The sequence below is a fragment of the Dreissena polymorpha genome, chromosome 2 (genome assembly GCF_020536995.1).
Source record: "Dreissena polymorpha isolate Duluth1 chromosome 2, UMN_Dpol_1.0, whole genome shotgun sequence".
NCBI lineage: Eukaryota > Metazoa > Mollusca > Bivalvia > Myida > Dreissenidae > Dreissena > Dreissena polymorpha.
Window position 1 is genome coordinate 144,289,673 of NC_068356.1, and position 20,426 is coordinate 144,310,098.

At 33.1% G+C, this 20,426-nt stretch overlaps 1 protein-coding gene across 1 annotated transcript in view; it reads right to left on the minus strand.

The window, feature by feature from the left end:
* Nucleotides 1-912: 912 nt before the first annotated feature.
* Nucleotides 913-20,426, minus strand: part of LOC127870151 (ALK tyrosine kinase receptor-like) — a 42,601-nt gene continuing 23,087 nt past the window's right edge. Inside the window, exon 11 of the mRNA XM_052412807.1 lies at nucleotides 913-1,261. Within this exon, the coding sequence (XP_052268767.1) occupies nucleotides 913-1,261 (349 nt within the window). The remainder of the gene's footprint in view (nucleotides 1,262-20,426) is intronic.

The following is a 20,426-nucleotide window of genomic DNA, read 5'->3' on the forward strand; positions in this document are numbered from 1 at the left end:
TGATGAGACTGCTTGTCAATAACCTGCTCAATTTGGCTATCGCTGCGATCGCCTTTGCAATCATTATTCGAACCAGCGGTACTGGCACTATCCTTGGACAGGGTTTCGCCAAAGTACTTTAAGCTCGTTACTTATTCTAGCTTCTCGTGCTGTCTGCACTTATGTTGGTCGTGCTGTTCGCCATGATCTTTGACTTCTTCGTGTTGACCACTTGCCCTTGCTCTTTCATAGAGTCTAATGGTGAGATCTCAAAGTTACCTGCTGGTGCCAACTGTGGGGTCAATGTTATAAGCGAATCACAAGTTGCAGGTGGGTCTTCAACCGATGAAGATAGAGATGTGGTGGTAATGAATAGTCTCTTGAATTATCTTAACAGGACGGGAGAGAGCAGATAACCTTGACGGACGCTCACTGATGTTCTGAAGACGTATGTTGAGAAGTTTTGCTGAGCTCCAACCTCCGCCAACTATGAATCCAGTCTCTTCTTCGGCCAGCAGTTTTTCCGTCGTACTTTTCAATTGATTAAGGATGATGCGTATCATGACTTTGCTGGCATGACTGATCAGGCTTATGATGAGGTAATTTTCGTACAATTTGAGGTTGCCCAATGTCGGTATTGGTATGACCTGTCACTGGCTGCACTCCTTGGGCTACTTCTTTGCTCCTAGATCTTTAAGAATAGTGCCGTCATTGTTCCACTCGTTTCCAACTCTTCGTGTTTAATCAGCTCAGAAAGGACGTTGTCCACTCCCGCATATTGTCAAGCTTTAAGACTACACGGCGCCTACTTAATATTCTTAGGTATGAATGGACTTTCGTTGCCCACTTCTGGTCTGGGATCGTTCTGAAGGAGAATGGAGTTAGGTTGAAGCGGGAAGGTATTGAGGTTTTTGCCGTTTTCAGTTCACCTGGTTATGTCTGCGGCGCTTTTGGTAAGGGAATTCTCGAAGCGTCTGATAAAACACTGGACTTTGTCTTCGTTAGTGACTTGAGGGTGCTGTAAGCCTTCTTACTGCTTCTTGCGTTCATCTTCTTGTCGATTATGATACATTGTTCTTCAATCCTTTGCTCATTGGCCTCTTTCATCTTCTTTCTTAACCCTGTTATTTTCTTGTAATATTTATTAGAGGACAGGCTGGTGTATCTTTCGTGCCTTGGCTCTCTTCTTTTGTCACATAAGTCCATGATTTCGGTCGTCACCCATGGCTTGTTCTCCCTTCTCTCTCTCCCAAGCTGTAGGTCATTGTTTTGATGGCATTGGCTAACATGTTTAGAGATGCAAACTTGCCACCTATGTGTGCTTTTCATGTTGTATACTTGTTACACCATAATAATTTAAATGTATAAATGTACATATCTTCATCAATTGTTGTCTCAGTTTAAATCTATCATGTCCAAAAAATGCTTGTTGCATCATCAGTACATTCACAACTGTAACTGAAATTTATTAAGATGTCGTAATGCAACGAAAATAAATTAATATTAACAGATTAGAGATGTTTCTGTATAATATGCGTATGTTTTTTTTATATAAATTGTGCAATTGTCGCTAGAAAAATTGAAACATTTACAAATTATATACACTTACTTAACTGACTATGTTTTAACTAACGTATGCAAATTAAGATATAACATTATTTGAAATAATCATTTAAAAAAAAATCAAATAACACAATCATTTATTTTTGTTGCAGAACGCGCAATCACGTAAAAAGACGTTTTTATTATAAAAACGAACAATTATCTTGTGTAATTTGCCCTGTGTTTGATTGAGCTTTATTGCTGTCGCACGTGCTATGCAAATGTACAAATGTGCATGACAGTTAATATTTTTTGTAAATTGTCTGAATGCGAAGAACAAATAATTAGTATCACACGGTTAATTATCATTAGGGAACGCCTAACTACAATTCCGAATTTCAAAAATAATATGTGTTCATGTGCTACAAGTTATGCAAACAATAGGAAAGTCATAATTATGTGTTAATATTATACGATAAATAATTGATTCTAATTGACTAATTGTGGTTTTGTGTATACGCATACTAGCATCTGTATTCTTGTCGAAATATGTAACTATTAATACTAATGTTATCAAGGTTATATCACATAGTTACTGTTCAATAATGTAAAGCAATTTCTAATTTATGTTACATTTGTACCAACCATTAATATTGCATTCCGTCCAGTATTTATGATCACGTTTTAGTGGAAAAAGCTTTCGTAACATCATAAATTGAGCTCTAGCTGAAAACAACCTTTAAAGCAATCATAAATGTCCAATCATACATAAATAAAACCTCCGAAAAAATCGTAAAATTATCTCTATAAATAACACAACTTATAATGAATAATACAGATGTTCTTGTTTAATTTTCATTGTTTTCAGTTTTGTTCAATACATTTGGTGTAATCTCCGACTGCTAACCTTGCATGAAAAGTAAATAGTAAATAATAATATGTCAATGAACATTTTGCAATGCGATTATGTTCGACATGTTGTAAACATGAACTATCGTTTCACAATTTAGAAATCTGTTATGTTTACCTTCTTGTTTTTATGACACAAATATAAAATTGAATCATTGAAAAAAATCAGAAATAAAACGTGTTTCCATTTTTCTTCCATATTTCATATTTACTCAACTCTCCCTTCATTATCTGCAACGCTTGATTTGTCATGTGCAAGCTAGACCTATATATAGATACATGTATATATATATATCCCTTGAAACACAAAAATACTCATAATTTCACTGTATCGTCTAGATCCAACGTATTTCCGCTGTGTCTCTAACATAGTGTTAGGGTAGTTTATGAATCCTTATCGGATCCTGCCCAAATACAACTATGGTTTCATGTTTGTAATAAATGTTCATGTAACTGTCCCTTCTAAGTATGTAAACTGTTCCAACATTGGAAGATGTGTAGCGGTGAAAGTATAAACAATCGACTGTGAACGAGTATCTATTAATAGATCCCAGAAAACGGAAATAACGTTGTTGTGAAATATAATTATCTCCCTTGAAACACAAAAATACTCATAATTTCACTGTATCTTCTAGATCCAGCGTATTTCCGCTGTTTCTCTAACATAGTGTTAGGGTAGTTTATGAATCCTTATCGGATCCTACCCAAATACAGCTATGGTTTCATGTTTGTAATAAATGTTTATGTAACCGCCCCTTCTGTGTATGTAAACTGTTCCAACATTGGAAGATGTGTAGCGGTGAAAGTATATATATAACTGTGAATGAATCATCTTTTATGGGGGATGGGGATTTCACAGTATGTCTGCTTTATTCTGCACCGTAGCTAGGCGCACACGCCGAAGTCTCCAATAGGAATATGTCTGTCTGTTTGTATGTCTGTGTATCTGGTTGTTCACGCATATCTTTCTCCATATATATATATATATATATATTGATTTATTAATATATGTATTCATTTATTTATTTATTTATGTATATATTTTTATTGTTTTATATTTATGTATTCATATATTAGATTTTTTTATTTTATTTATTTATATATTTATATATATCAATGGTCACTAGTTTGCTGACAACGGTACAAGGAAGAATGCGTTATATGATATAAATATATACTAAATAAGTGTTCTATGTTTTTTAAAAGAGCACATGTTGTACAATGAAATGAACCATATTATGCGAAAACAGCGTAAACGCCAAAAACCAATTATCGCACGGCGATGGTCATACATATATATTTTTATCAACATATAGCGTGTTCTCTTAACGGACGAATATAGAATTTTTGTTCAATTGCTGAATGTTCATGCTAAACAACGTTGTACGTGTTATGTCGTGTTGCAGGTATTGTCTTAAATTGTATCAACAACCGGGCACATGCCTTTTTTATCAAAATAATTAAAAATAATATTTAAATGTTCTTTGTTTGTTAGGGCTTCATAAATATATTGAGTCTCTTTCGCATCAACGGCCTCATCGTAAACACACGAATTTCATTTTTTTAAAAACATCCAAAAGCAGCTGTATTTACTATTTTGCTTCCAGACGCATTTTTATCAAGATTAAAACTATATTCAGAACGATTAGGGTGTATTCCCATTGTAAGACTCAGAAGCTGCTCATTACAAAGACCGATCGATTGAGGATGATGGTTAGGGTTTCCCAGAAGTCTGGAGATAGTGTACTGGGATAAACAGCAGCTTCAAATGGTGCGAATATATCCTCGTATCAAATTACCTTCAATAAATAATTGTCAAGATAGTAGAGAATTATTTATCATGGGAGACAGATCTTACGCAACACAGAACGTTACAACAGCACTACAAGAATGCAATGTCTAAATATAGATACGCAATTTATAAGGATCACGAAGTAGTTGGTCATTTGCAAATCGGTTTTAAAATCGATGTTCAATTAGGCATATCAGATAGTCCACCACCATGATCATATTATGGTGGTTTTAATAAGACATCTCGTTCGATGTAATAGCGCTGATGTACTTTTGTTTAATTAAAAGTTAAATTTAGTTTTGAGCATTTCGTTATTTGGTTTCGTGAACATGGATAAAAGAACTTTATAGAATGTTGGCCGTACAAAGACGCATAAACAGCTTATTTGTTAATCAAAACATTTGCTCAAGTATCATAATAAATTTTTAACATAAGTGTGTTCTAAGTAACTTTTAGACTAATGTTTATAACGATATCCAAATGAAACGAATATTGAGTTTGACTGATTTTTCATTATAAAGTTAACGTGCGGCCTGTGTGCATCAGTGATCAATAATTTTCCAGTTATCAAAATGACTCGGTTTGTGCAGCAATATAATCTGGAGGTACTTTCTTATTATTAACGATTGAAGTCACTCTCAGAAATGAATATCTCAACACAAGAACCTATTAATTATTTCAATTACATTTTATCAGGATCAATTCGCGAGGCTAATGGAAAGTCTAACCAGTGAATTTGAGCCACATACAATGTGCCCTTTTTTACTTTTTGTATTCCAATATTAGTAGAACAACATACCAATGAGCCTTTTCCTAATAACATTGTAAATTTAATTATACGTTTCGGTAACTTAAATACAATGTATACTGTTGTATTGTTATATTCTGCAAAATTTAGTAAGCCTTGTTAATTTATTAATGTTACCAGTTTATATTTGACTGATATACGCAAACCTTAAATGGCTACACATGTAAATATACCATGCTTCGTTTATAGTAAGAAATGGAGGATATCTATACTTAAAAATGTAAAATCCATTAACATTGAAATGTATGCCCAAACTAGAAATTTAAAAACATAAACATAATAATTGTAGAATCCAATCATTCATGTAATGCTTTGTGATGGATAAATACATCTAAAGTGATTATATCGTCGGATTATGTGTATGTTTTTTTCACACAAAAATAACTGTGTACAATTGTGATACATGTGTTAAAGATATTAATGTTAACATAATACTGTTTGCAGTGTACTGGTTATTCAGGGTCAGTTCATTGACACATTTTGGTATAAGTTCGCATGGCATTTTTAAACAGAGTCTAACGTTTTATAAAAAAAAGTGTTTCATGACACAAATATAAAGCAAAATTATATCGAGCCACAATTCTCATCTTAGGATATTACGATCATTTACTAAGAATTGCAAGGATGTTCGGGCTATATCAATGCATGTTTAATAACATTTCAATTGGAAACACGGGCCTTTTTGTTTGGAATATACAAATTTATACAATACGCTCAAATGCAGAAGAGATTACGTTTTCTGAGAGTAGTTGTTTGCGATACAACACCAAATGATATCGAGTTATAATACTCGTTTTTTTTTATATTAAGATCGTATATTTCATCAGCATTTTTGAGGATCATACAAGTGAATATAATAAGCAGATATGCTATGAGTACTTTTTTCACCGCTGCTTAACCCGCCGGCCATTTCGGCGTGGTTTTTTTTATTATGGAATACGTGATTTATAGGCATTTCCTTTCACTCAAGTATGCATGTGTGTATATCGCACGTCAGTTGATATTGAATTAAGGAACCTACATGTTTGCAATCAACTTGTAAAATGGTTGTTCAAATCATGCCTTTGGAGTTACACCTTAACAGACACAGGGTGAAAAAGACTTTTTTAGTAAATTGTTTGATTACCTTCTTATCTGAAACCACAAGGTATTCATGAGGTTTACTATTTTGTGTGTAACACCGTGCAGTCGTGTCTCTGAGATCAAAACCATTGTACGTAGACTTAAATAGCAAAATTAATGTAAAAATCAACTTCTTTTAAACGACAATGCATAACGATCGAATATTTTTATTGTAACATGTTAATAAACGTCCTCGTCCATTTTTTAATGTATTTTTATGAGGATCTGAGTTAGTGTTCTTGTTTCGTATAAATATATATCGTTGCAGGAAAACGAATCAATTATGTCGTCAGTCGTCAAACGAAAGTACGGTTGATATCCAAATGCATTATTTTTCTCTTTCCGGTATATTGTTTTAGATTGTTGATGCTGCATTAACAAATATAAGTGTATATGAAGTGACAACACCAAAACAAATAAACAACGGTTGCGGTAGACACCTATAAACATAGCATATACTGTAAGATGCGTCTAATGTCACTTTAAATAATAATATTATTTGCCCATTCGATATTCTACTGTTAATCAATTATTTCTATATTGTTAAGGTGTTTATCACAACCAGTAGAGCATATATGTTTTCGAATGAATATTTCCGAGCCAGACGGGAATGTTCGCACTTGAAACTCTGGAAAACGTCAAAGACCATGCATGCATTATTACTGGAAACTGTATCCAATTTATATGTAAGTGTGCCAGGATACTTTATCTGCCAGCGTTAATGATCTCTGTGGTTTATTATAGGAATTATGACATGTCTGCAATTCCTGTTCAAATTCCGTTTTGACATCATTTTAAGTATCATGATCAGCAATATCGAAATATATTTGTATACAAACAAAGCACTATATGTCGATGGAAACATAGAACAACTTTTTGAGAACCATTATCTTTTTACTTATAACATGTTTGCCTATTATTGTAAATTATGGTTTGCTAATAGTGCAGTATATGTAAGCTATATGAACAAAAGATGTTCACAATTTTCTCCTAGCTATAAGCTGTATTACCATAACAAAATAAAACAAAACAAAACAACATACCAATAATAATATGACAATCGTCTTCTAGCAATTATAAGCGCACTGATAATGGTGTAAATTGCATTCACTCAATTACTGAATTGGCATAAAGAAAAGGTAATTATGAGTGCGTATGTTATTTACCAATATATAACTAGGTTTAATTATCAGGACTTCATTCTGTCTATGTCGGTATTTTGGATGATCGGGAAGCAAAATTGACCCTGCAAGTGAGCGTGCGCATCACACGTGAATTAAACATCTATAACATCTATTTTTTCCTAGCTTTATTACCAGAACAAAATGCAATAATAATATGTATGATAATTGTATTCTACCAATTATAAGCGCCCTGATAATGATGTAAATTGTATCCACTCCATGCTGTTATTCTGCCTATGTCGGTATATCGGATGATCAGGAAAGTCAAATGGTATGATCGGCAAAGGTAGCGGTCTTAATCTACAGCGGTTAGACTCAACGCGTAAGGTATTGATTTGCATACTGCACGTACAATACGTGTTCACTTTATTGGATAGAATGTAACTGGCTGAGGGCAAACGCAACTCCCATATTGATATATAGACCATACTTTGCTCAAAATTTCGATAAAAATAAAATCTTAACAAGGACGAGGAATATTAATTTGTTACACGCACAGCATTTTTTTCAATAAGTGCCAGTGGAGCTATTCAACATGCATGCAAATATTTATTTTCTCATATAAAACATGAACATGAATAAATCCCATCATTCTTAATGCACTCGATACTGCTTTAATATTAATGCACGTGAATGTGTATGTTCAAAATAGGAAATTTGTTTTGAGGAGAAAAAGCACACACAAAAAAAATAATAAAAATTATTTTCAATTGATTCTTTCAAGATTATTACCGTAATTTTCATTGAAAGTCAAAAGAACGTTAAAGGAACCTTTTCATAGATTTTGGCATGTATTAAAGTTTGTCATTTAATGAATTATATTAATATATGTAGACATTGGATCTAACAAGCTCAGGTAAAAAAAAAGAATAAAATTAAACAAAGTTAAAATAAACCCTCAACTAAGCTCGAACCTCCGACCCCTGCAGTATAAGTATTTCGCCTCTACCACACGGCCATCTGTGGTTATACTATAGTTGCTGGATTTTATACTTTATATTAGCAATTTAATTGGCGTCACAAAATATAAGGACAACAACAGAACTCTCCAAAAAATTAAATCGTTTCGCGTTGCAACGCTACATAATTTTCAGGTTTTTAAATCAAAAGATGCATATAATGGATCTTTTAGAGCATGGTAAATGTGCAGTATTATTGTTTCCGCACATATAACATAACCACAACGAACATTTGCGAATCTGAAACCTTTGTTTTTTATTTTGTCATTTTTTCCAAAACGTAAAAAGGCCCCTTTAAGATAGAAATTCCAACTATTATTTCTACATGTCCAGAAGATATTGTGTGACTTATGACAATTGTAAACAGCAATTAAAAAATATGAAAGTCAAATGTCAGAGAGTTGGATTTTGTTACTTCATTTCCTTTCTTTAGATCAACTGTATAAACAAGCCTAGTGTTAACAGAATGAGGCATAGCTTCACCATGAATAAAAACATGTTCAGAAAACGTTGCGTACTTGCAAACAAACCACACTTTGTTTCACGCAACGAGAATTCGCATTTAGAAAATTTAGTGAAAACCAAAAAATTACTTTGCGATATGGGCTTCCTTATGACTGTGATAAGATTTGTATCGATTTGAAACTTGAAATGACACGTAAATATTAATTTACACTTGTAGAGCTCAAATTGTTTTGCACCATGTATTAGATATGTAGCCTTTAGTAAACAAACAGAGATATATACACGGTATAGTTGTACACCTGACACTTGTTTGCTCAATTTATCACCTCTTTTAACTATATAAAAAGTGTTTGTAGTTGTTGTGAAAGTGAACATAATACACTCAGAAATATGGTAAACCGCAATAAACATTATAAACGGTCCAATCGCGAAAGAGAAAACTGACAATTTTTAACAATATGTGAAGATGTTTGAGTTGGATTAACGTGCTCCTAATCGTAACTGTCTAAATATTCTCTATACACAACGATTTACATAAAACAATAAAATAATGAATATATATGTTAGTTATTTCTTATGTTTTTGGCTTCAATGTAGTCATTAACTTGTGAATCGTTTTCTACCATATATTGTAGATTCGACTTTTCGTTTAGATGACCAATACGTGACACCGAACCGACAATTCTTTATGTCCATTTCATAGCATGAGTACGCTCCCTACATGTAAAATGCATATAAGCGTAATGGTGATTTCTATTCTGCATTTTCACAGGGTTTGCAATATTACGAAATAACGATGTTGAATATAAATGTATTCCAGATAAAATCGGGAAGTTGATTAAAAGCGGGACATTTTATAACAGCGTATAAACAACACGATCTCTTGGCTTAAAGGCAAGATATGTTAGAACAGCATTTTATCTCAAAATATATTGATAAAGAATTAACGTTTTTAATAATAATAATATTAATAACATCTCTTCAGCGACATGGCTATTATTTCGAGCATGACGAATATTGTACTCACTTTTCGTCAGCAACACCTCTCACAATATCGTTAATATATCATCTAAAGTTATACACTTCTATAAATATAATGTACACATTAAATTTTACATAATTTTTATTTATTTAAGTATCTTAATGCTTAACTACAACACAATACTTATAATGAGAATGTAAACGAATGATGTCAAAAGTCGTTTACCGATGACTCTAATTAAGCTGAGCAACCAAAACAGTTTGTGCGTGTGTATTTGAGCAATATGTGGACCCGGAGTCGGTTCCAAAACTTCTACGAAACTTAACTCACCAGACTAGTCTTCAAAGTAAAATAGGAAACTATTGATAAATTGTAAACAACCATAAAGAGCTAGAGTTGAATATAAACCTTATGTGTGTATCGTATTTAGTAATATTTGGCAGAAACAAAGTTTAACATTAAAATTAAACACGAATATTATAAGAATGCTCAAGTTGTTAGACTTCATTTTGTTATTACTCATGAAAATATTTTGTATTATAGTTTGTGTATTTAGACGATGTACATTTGTAAAAGTCTTAAAAGCTGTTTTGTTCTTAAGTGTGTTGATTGAAACCCCATAATTTGTTTACAAACGTATCATTTCTGATTGGCAAGACGAACATATATGTACTTGATAACACAAATTCGACCACAACACAATTTCTTGTCTGTCGGTCCGATATGTAATTAAAGTCATACTGCCATATTGTATTAGTGGTACATATTGTAAATAAACCATTAAGCAAAGCCAGAAAATGCGGCTCCTAAATTATAAATCTTTACAAGAATAAAAAACATTTTATTTTTAGATTTACTGCATTTACACAATAATCCATCTTCCATCTAAAGTCCCGTATATATTTACTAATAAAGTAATAGTTGTTTTTAATACAACAGCCACACACTTATAATCAGTTTTGTGCTAAGATGCCTTTTCCTATTTACTTAATATGTGTTAAGGTTCATGGGGGGATAAAATTCATTAAAACTTCGCTTTGGTTTTTCTTCATTCAATGTGGTACAATATGGTCAAACTATATATCATTTTAAAGCTTAAGACGGATAGAATAACATAAACACATTTTTGACATTCAATATTTGTGTGCTTTATTCATATTTTGGTTTAAAACCAATACATTTTTACACTTATTTACAAAATCTCAATCTAAAGTTAGGAAGGATACGCACTACCTTAAGTTAAATAAATACAAAAGCTATATACATATACAAGGTCAAGTTAGCAACATTTCACAAAAAAATATTGTCATAAAACAACAAATGAGTTTTTATTCAACTGCCTTTTTTGGATAAATTTCCTAAACAAAGTTCTAAAAATAACTAAAACGTAACTACTTTTTAAAAATCCAGGTATGGTGGATAATAAGAGTCACAATTCTATTTCAAAGGCTTAACAATTTTGTTATTTACCTCTCAACCAAATTGCAAATTTTAAACCATCTCAAATTGAAATAGATTGCAGACGATATATAAAATTGTAAAGGAATATAAAGAAATTGGCAAACCAATTGATTTTATATTTCGATTCCTTCTACCCATTTTGAAAGTGTGGCCATCGCTTTGCTCCGTAGAAAAACGTGCAAAACAAATCGGTCGAAACCACGTGCAGTGGTGAGAAAACCGGGTATGTGTATACACATACCTGAGAAAACACATACGTATTTTGACAGTTGGGTGGCAATTAGTAAAACAACTATAAACATAAATCAGCAAGAGATCGCACAAAATAACAGAAATGACCACGTAGAGATATCATCAATTACCCTATTTCAAATATTTTCCAGCTGAAAATTGTCCCCCACACGTCTTTTTTAGTTTATATGTATTGTTTTTCTGGAGCCGAAGTGCATCTCACAGAATATCCATCCAACTTCCGTTGTTTTCACTTTCGTTATTAAAAACTCCGTTTAAAAGAATTATTTCTAATTTTAGATTGTTAAAGCGATGTATTATTATATATAATCACTAGAATAGTATACCGTGATGAATTGAACGGAGTTACGTATCGATCTTTCTGTCAGTCTGTAAGCGTACTATTTTATGCGCAATAATATAATACATGTGATTCGACAACGATTGTAAACATTGGTGAAATGCTTCTTACATAGTTATTATTTTGGGTGTTTGTGAGGTCTGATCGTGCAGTTTGCAAACATCAACGGAAAGATTACAATCCAATGCATTTGTCATCGTCAACCGTTTGGAATGTCAATTAGGCGATGAGTGAGTTTTTAGCATGTTTCTTTCTATTTTATTAATTTAAAAATGGCTGCCCCCATGGTGATGAAATGACATGTGTTCGAGTTTTGATAGTTCTAGATATGTAAACTTTTTTTACTATTTAAGCGTAACTTGCCCTTGTCAATGTCGATATTTATCACAAGTTATATAATTTTCCGCCGAAATACGTGGAATAAACATGATTCAGATTTTTTTTAAAATAATGTATATTTTATTGTTAAAATCGCTTTGTATTTTGATTGATTTTGTGGATGTTATGAAACGTTGATGTACAAAATTGGTAGCAGTTTGAAGGAAAAACATCCTTTAAAGCATATATGTAACATTTTCAATGTGGCACTCTTCCTTTAGTCAAATTTGAGTTCAATGCTAGGGGTCCCACATTTTTCAAAATTAAGCCTCTACATGAACCTTAATCGCTTTCTATAATTTAAATCGTATATGTCTCGAAAGGAGCAAAAAAATGTAAAAGGTCAGGATCTTGTCATTAGAACGGCGAATTGATTGCAAAGCATGATCAACATCTCAAATAAGCCTGAGGATTATGGTTTTCTGTAAGAAACACGCATCTGAGACGATTAAACTGTATCGTTAACATCCAATTACCCGGAAACAAATAAATGTTACATATAGCGTATAGTATTTCTTTGAAAACATGAGTTTGGGACGTTTTGAGCTACAAAAGCACTTCGCTTTATATTAAAGTGGGTGATTTATCTGTGTTCAAATTAAAAAAAAAATATTGTAATATAAGCCAATTATTTAAAGTGCTTTGTCTTTGAAAGTATTTTAATTCAAGTGTTCTTATTTTAAAGGTTTGCATAACGTACATTTTATTAATTGAAATTAGACTAAACATATCCGAATTTACAGTAAGAGAAGATTAACAAAAGCGGAAACTACAGTGCATTTTTTTTTCAAATGTGGTTTTAACGTCTACTATGTTATGTGACACTGACAAGTAAACTTGATAAACCCCAACTTCGGAATCGCCTTCAATAATAGTATAACCTTTAACACAAAACTATTGAACACACTTGCGTGTGTTTTTGAGTAATAGGACGGCCAATAAATTGCATAAGTTAAGCCGTTGCATGCATTATATTCTTTTATTTTGATGACGTATTCATAAATTGATGAGAACACAAGTTTGTTCCTGTTGCAACATTATCTTTGATGATGCATGGCATAAAAATCTTAATACGTTCGTTAAACAATTCTTTACGCTTAAATTGACTAAGTAATCATGTATCCAATATAAATATAAAATAACAAACATAACAGACAAAAACTACATTATTAGTTAGTTTGTCTCTTAAATGGTATTTAAAGTAGGACCGTTCATAAATTAGTGGAGATCTGTGTAAATAGGGCATATATATGTCGTAGCGAGTACTCCATATACGTGTCAAGTCTTGTGCATGGAAAACAGTTAAAATAAACGGGTGTCTTGTCCCACATGGTTCGGGATTTACTTATCTTTGTGAACTATTTTATTGGTGTGATAATGGGTCTTTTCCACGAAATGGTATTTTAAAATATGCAAAATATTATTGATGCCAACAAAATGTAAAATAAACTCATGAGAATACACGTACTGCTTTTTCTTTATAGCTTATACCTGCATTTATAAATGATGTGATTCGACGTTAAGATCTCGCGAGACAGACGGCCGAAATATTTGAATACTCGGATTTCATGTGTGTTCTTCTTTGTATTAACCAGCATGTCTGTTCGATCAATTTTATATTCAATCTTATATAAGACAAAAACATTGCTATCCCGAAGGAACAATAAACTTATGTAGCCAAATAGTTACATAGAGGATACATATTTTGTATTTTAAACTGTGTATTATAATCTACCCATTACTATATTAAGCAAACAAGAGTAAAATCAGTCTTTAACAGTAGACGTCTGTTAAAATTACATATTTGTGTTTACATTTTCTTTTATTTCAATTAAAGTTCACTTTAAGTGTTTACAATTAAATAACACACACAATTTAAAATGATACCAATACCCTCTAATTAAACTATATCAAACTCGTGTATTGTTCTTATATTATCAGCTAAAAAACCAACCGTTACGAAAATTATCAAGTAGATTTCAATGTTTATTGCTCGCAAAGCGTCAGTAATCCCATTGGTGCCGGTCAACTTTATTTACAAGCCATTAGGTTTATTTTCATTGCAGACACTGGCACTTGAACACATTATATCGCATGGGATCGGAAGAAAGTAGTATACAATCACCATCTTGATCATCGTATTCGTGACATTCAGCAGCAAAAGGTTATATCAATAATGTAAATTCTTCACATTCTTGATTTAACTAACTCACGCTATATCGGCGTAAGAAATGCACATTTAATGGATACTTTGGCAACCGATACACTATATAGAGCCGTTTAAATATATTGCGTTCTCTTCGGAAACTACGAGAGGGTGCGTCCAAGTACAAAGAAACATGGCACTTTGAGTGTTATGATAGTGTCCATGCAAATAACATATGTATTTCAACTATGATATTAAATAAATATATCACCTTTTTCAGCAAATAATGAACACATAAAAAACAAAAACGAGTTCACAAATGTATTATTCAATGACATGTGTAACATATTTTAAAATATCTACGTTAACAAGTTTCTAGGAATGCATACATATCGACCGAATTATACACACAAACTGATATTGCATCCTCACATTACACGTGGGTGTTTTGTGACAGGCATGGGCATTGAGTTGTTAGATTCAGGCGAGACGTGAAATAAGTTGCGTTAGAAAAAATGAGTTTAACCAAAATGCAATATTTTATCCAATAACGCCATTAATGTATTTCTTAAAAAAAAATACGCCACTGTTTAAATGTTATCAGGATCAGTTGACTGGTGTGCTGTTTTCTACTTATTGCGTCCATGTGAATTTCAAATGTTAAAGTAAACAATATACATATTCCAGTCCAAAGACAAATATTATACAAACGATATGTGAATGAGAAGTATGTTGTAAATAACGTAATCTTTAATACGCATAGATTAAAACCATTTATTTGAGAGAATGATTGCATGTAAACATCTGCTTTCAGTATGTTTATTATGAAACTACCAGAGTAACGTAGACGTATATCTCATTATATCGCCCTTTGCATTTCTACGAAATAACTAAGTATGCAGACGAAAAACGAGGTTTAATCATTAAAGATGTTCGCGATCGCATTAGTGCTGGATTCAAATATAATATGCAATTAATACCGTTTTATTATTACTTTATCATTATTATTGACGATACTTTGTTCAGGAGTCATGCACTGTCAAACAACCCACTATAAATGCAATAATGTGCAAAAAAGTCAAAAGCTGGTTTTTATCGCGAAACACAATGGTATTGCTATCCGTATCTTGCAATTACAATGTTTGTTGCAATGTTCGTACACATGCAACATATGTGAAGGCTTTTAAACGGCCGATATAAACCAATTTTTAACGTGAACAAACTTGTTTTGTAACGGTTTTTTTAAACAACAGGTTCGATGAGTTGAAATAAAAAGACAACATTTGAATCCTCTTTACTCTACGCGAGAGTACTGCTCTATTTCAATCATTGTTCAAAATGAATTTATTCCAACGAAAATGAATGTGTGTGGTGTCTTGGTCATAAGGTCAAGACTAAACTGTGAATTCCAAAGTAAAAAGGCGTTATTCAATACAAATTTATGATCTTAAAGCAGGTATCGCACATGGTTAAAAAACTGATTAACATGATTCACTGTTTGTTCAAATTATAACAACTTATAAACAGAAGACGGAGCTATTGACAACCAAGTTGAAAAGGCTTTTAAGTGTTGAATCTCACTAATAAAATTCGGAATTATGCTATATTAATTGATATACCGATTGTAACGTTTGAAGAAAAAAATCCAGTTCCGATGTTTCATTTTATGTATTTCAAAGCAGTTTCAATGTATATATATGCATAACATGTAAATTGTATTATTGTTAATGGTTGACTAAAGAATATGAAATAAAACAAATTATTCGCGCTGTTTATTGTGTTGTTTAAAATGAAATCAGTAAAATAGACAATATAATACTTTAATGCTTTAAACTGTTGTGTTTTTACACATCTGACCTTGCATATTATTATGAGTTAAAGTAACATGACTTGTGTATAACATACAAAATACCACATGTTAAATTAAAATGAAGAACCAGTATATCAGTTTTTATGGAACTGGCGTTATTGCATGTTTTTCTCAAGAATACACACGGTGTTTTTACTTATTTATACAATAAATAGAAATAACTTAATTTCAACAAAGCTGCCCGTTCAGTTAAACATAAGAACAAGCTATTACCACAATTGATATAAACTCTCAAATCCTAACACAATTCACATATCCGACCTATCACTCCGAAACTATTACTTTTTACAGCCTGTTTAATTTGACAGTCATGTATATGAATGTATTCTCAACAAAGTTTATTATTTTCACATATTTTAGAAACTTTATTTTGCTAAGTACTTTATTAATGCGACCTGTTGGTGTTGTTGTTTTATATTTGTAGTAAAAGTGAATTTACAAACACTAAAAATTAATTTCTTTAAAAATAAATTTCTTTTATTTGAAGTAGCGAATGCATGTCTCCGGTAAATAAAAGGTTTAAATCTCGTATAAATCATAACATACAAGCTGACGACAATAAACCATGCGTGAAATCGATTTCAGTAGAGACTGTCTGACGTCACTTATACGGTATATATGCTCGTGCTCCACGTATCTCGTTCTTTTTTCGAAATAGCTTTGACTGAGAAACTTGTGTTTACACATCCATAAAACTTAAATCTACAATGTCGGGTAGAGGTCGCAGCGTGCGTTGACGGGTGGGGCAAGCCGTAGCGAAACAGACAGAGAGAGGGACGAGGGATGCGGGCGGCAGTTGATCCGGCCCCGGCGAAGGAACAAAGGACCAGATGGCGTAGAAGGAATGCGGCGGAAACAGCGCCAGTACCAGAGCCGGCATCAGCTCCTGCTCAGGGACCAAAGCCAGAGGTGGCACTCGCAGCAGCGCCACATGCAAAATTTAAACGCGCAGACGATAAGGCCGCAAATGGTGAGGTTGTTGTTTTCTGTGATATTTTCCGCACAGCCGATTGGCTACCACGTGGTCACAACGTTTGTAAGCACGAGGCACAAGCGTGTAATGAAAAACGAAATCTTACCTAAGTCAAGTCTGTCTAAAATGGATAATATTAAAAGAATTTATATATTGCCTAGATAAACTAATGTTGATGTATCAATTAACGTGTCCGCGTCGCTTACACAGCGACATGTATTAGTTGTGGCGAATATGTTAATGTGATCTTATGAACTTTTTTCACTGTTGAATTGAGCTGAAAAGAATTAACAGGTCAAAAGATTTAGTTAAACTGTGGTAACTGACCGATTGTCTGGAGCTCGTCTTGCTTCTAGTTATTTATAAAAATATTTTTTATATTCGATATTTTATATGACTAGTGAGTCCTGTAAGCCCAAATGATCCGTGAGGCAAAATTGTGTCTTTGTGTCGTATGAACGAATCTTCACTAAAACTAAATTTGGTGTCGCATCGTGCATGCATGGTCGGTTGTCAAACGCGAGTGCGGTTGGTATTCGGATGCGTTGTTTTTCTCTTTCTGATATATTGTTTTAGTATGTTGATGCTGCATTGGCAGATATTAGTGTTTATGAAGAGAAAACACCAAAAATAAACAACGGTTGCGATAGACACCTATAGACTGTTAGATGCCCAAAATATCGCTTTAATCTTGCATTATTGCTTAAAACCGCCCGAGTTGATATTTCTCATAACAATCCAGTTATCTCAACTGACCAGAATTGATCAGTATTCGTCAGTCGCATTCTAAAGCTTTACTCTTCCCTACTGATTTTCGAAAACAAAAATGTGCCAAAAAATGCCAAAAGCATAAAAATATGAAACCTAATCATGTATATAACGGAATCCTCCAGACTATTATTAACCTGTGACTTATGCACGCTTTGGGTAACGTGAGCGCCAATTTCACGTGAGCGCCAATTTCACGTGATGTCCTCTTCCGCGCAATTCAAAACAAAGAAGAACTACTATATAACACAATAATTGTGTTTGTGTTTGGATCTAAATCCATTTATGTTAATACTTTGTACGTTTAAAGACACATTTAAAGTATTTTCCTGTATACTAGCAACTTATCTACATTTATAACATATACGATATCAATACGAAACAAACATGGCTGCGTGTGTAAAAATGCATTACAACTGGAAATACACGACACATTATACACGTGCTTAAAATGATCAAGTCAATGGCATGTACAAATAAAGATGGCTTCGCTTATGAATTAAACGTTAACGGGCATTTTTACAATTGACAGGGTTAAATAAATCATAGCAGACGATAAAAAAGTGTATCGGTAGAGATTTAAAGCTGAAATTTAAACTACAAGAAAACATGCGGTCGATAGTAAAATTAACATGGGGCGGGTAATACAAGTATTGAAAATGTAGTCATAAAGCAGACGGAGTGTATTTACGAATTAAATCGGCACAATACAATAACATAATGTGAACATGATTTCAACGGAAGGTGCATGTGTTAGACAGCATATATTTAAACTTGTAATGGCATTATTATTCATCATTAATGCAAATGGTGTTGTAAACAATGATGCAATGGTCACGTGGTTAGAGCGTTTTAGGAGACTGGGCCCGTTTAATATAGAGCTAAATAATTGGTACTCGCAGGCATTTCTAAAAAACATGCAATAAGCATATATAACAGCGATATGTTCATTTAATAAATTCAGGGAGTTGAATAGGTCAGCTGTAGTATGGCCAGCTCTCGGGGTTGTCATTTTATCACAGGATTAACGTATGGCACTGCATTTCGGATATATTTTTTGTAAGCGAAATACTTCAGGGCGGTCAGGGGCATGTCGTGGATAAAAGCCCCATATATCGATTTTTATGTTAATGTTCGATTCTGCCTATGGTCGCTCATGATAAGCTTGAATCTGTATTGGCCAAGAATACGTTTGAATTTATAATCGTTTATTCAGAATCAGCGAATTAGAATCTATTAAATATATTAAAAGGGCATTTTCCGGCGAGCATAATAGTATCGAAGAACACCAGGTTTTTCAGAAATGATGGCGATCACTTATCTGACGTCGGACTTTAAATATATATTTAGATTCGTTGCGCGAGTGTTTATTAAAATAAGTTTTAAACATGTCATAGAATTTGGGGGAAAATAAATTAATTTATTTTTGTGGCGGAAATTCTATGTCTTGGAGGTGATCGGAACTATTAAAATTATAAATAGGTAACTATATATTGATGTACATACGTCCGGGGGAGGTAAACATAGCATTTTGTTTTCACCTATCACGTAGTTCTCGTATGTGTGAGGATGGCAGGAATGATTTCAAAATTATTTTTGGGATAGTATGGGTGTTCTAGTACTCGCTCGATGGCACGGTGTGCTTAGGCGTACCGAGGATGTATTTGGCCGATTGCGGGTGGCCTTAGCGAGTGCGCATGTATGTTATGTTGCACGGTACGGCGTACCGAGAATTTATTTGGCCGGTTGCGGATGGCCTTAGCGATTGCGCATGTATGTTTTATTGCACGGTACGGCGTACCGAGAATTTATTTGGCCGGTTGCGGATGGCCTTAGCGATTGCGCATGTATAATATCTATTTTTGAACCACCAACGTGTTCGTTGAAATAGGAATTGCATACATTTGCGAAATAGCATAAAATGGTGTGGATTGTCTGTTAGCGATTATTGCATAAACGAGAAGCTAAATCAATAGTGCAACTGGGGTTGGGGCTATCTTTAGGGCAGTACTTCCGGTCGCCTCCTCGACATGACTCAGTTATGGTGCTAGTCTATAGCTGAGGTTTATTTACTCTAGTGCTAGTCTGGTGTAAATTATATTCCGCCATTTGGCCATTTAATTCTTTTTATATTTTTGTATTCTTCCTCTCATATGTTTTCTATTGTTCAAATATAGAATATAAAATGTGTTTACGTATAGTATCACATTAAAACATGATAATAAATATGACTGGCTTTTCTTGTAATTATTCATCAGCCATTGCTCTTGTTAATAAATTCGCGTACAACAAGTGGATGTCGCCAAAAGATCATGAATCAATTTGATAAGTTGGCTACTGTAACCGAACGTGCATGACATAGACAAATGGTAAAAGACGGTTACACTTTGTAATCCGAATAATTCTAATCGGATGAATGAATCGAATCTTAGTTAACGAATGGGGTACTGAGCTTCTTTCTGAAATAAATACAATTTATGAAATTTTATTGAATTG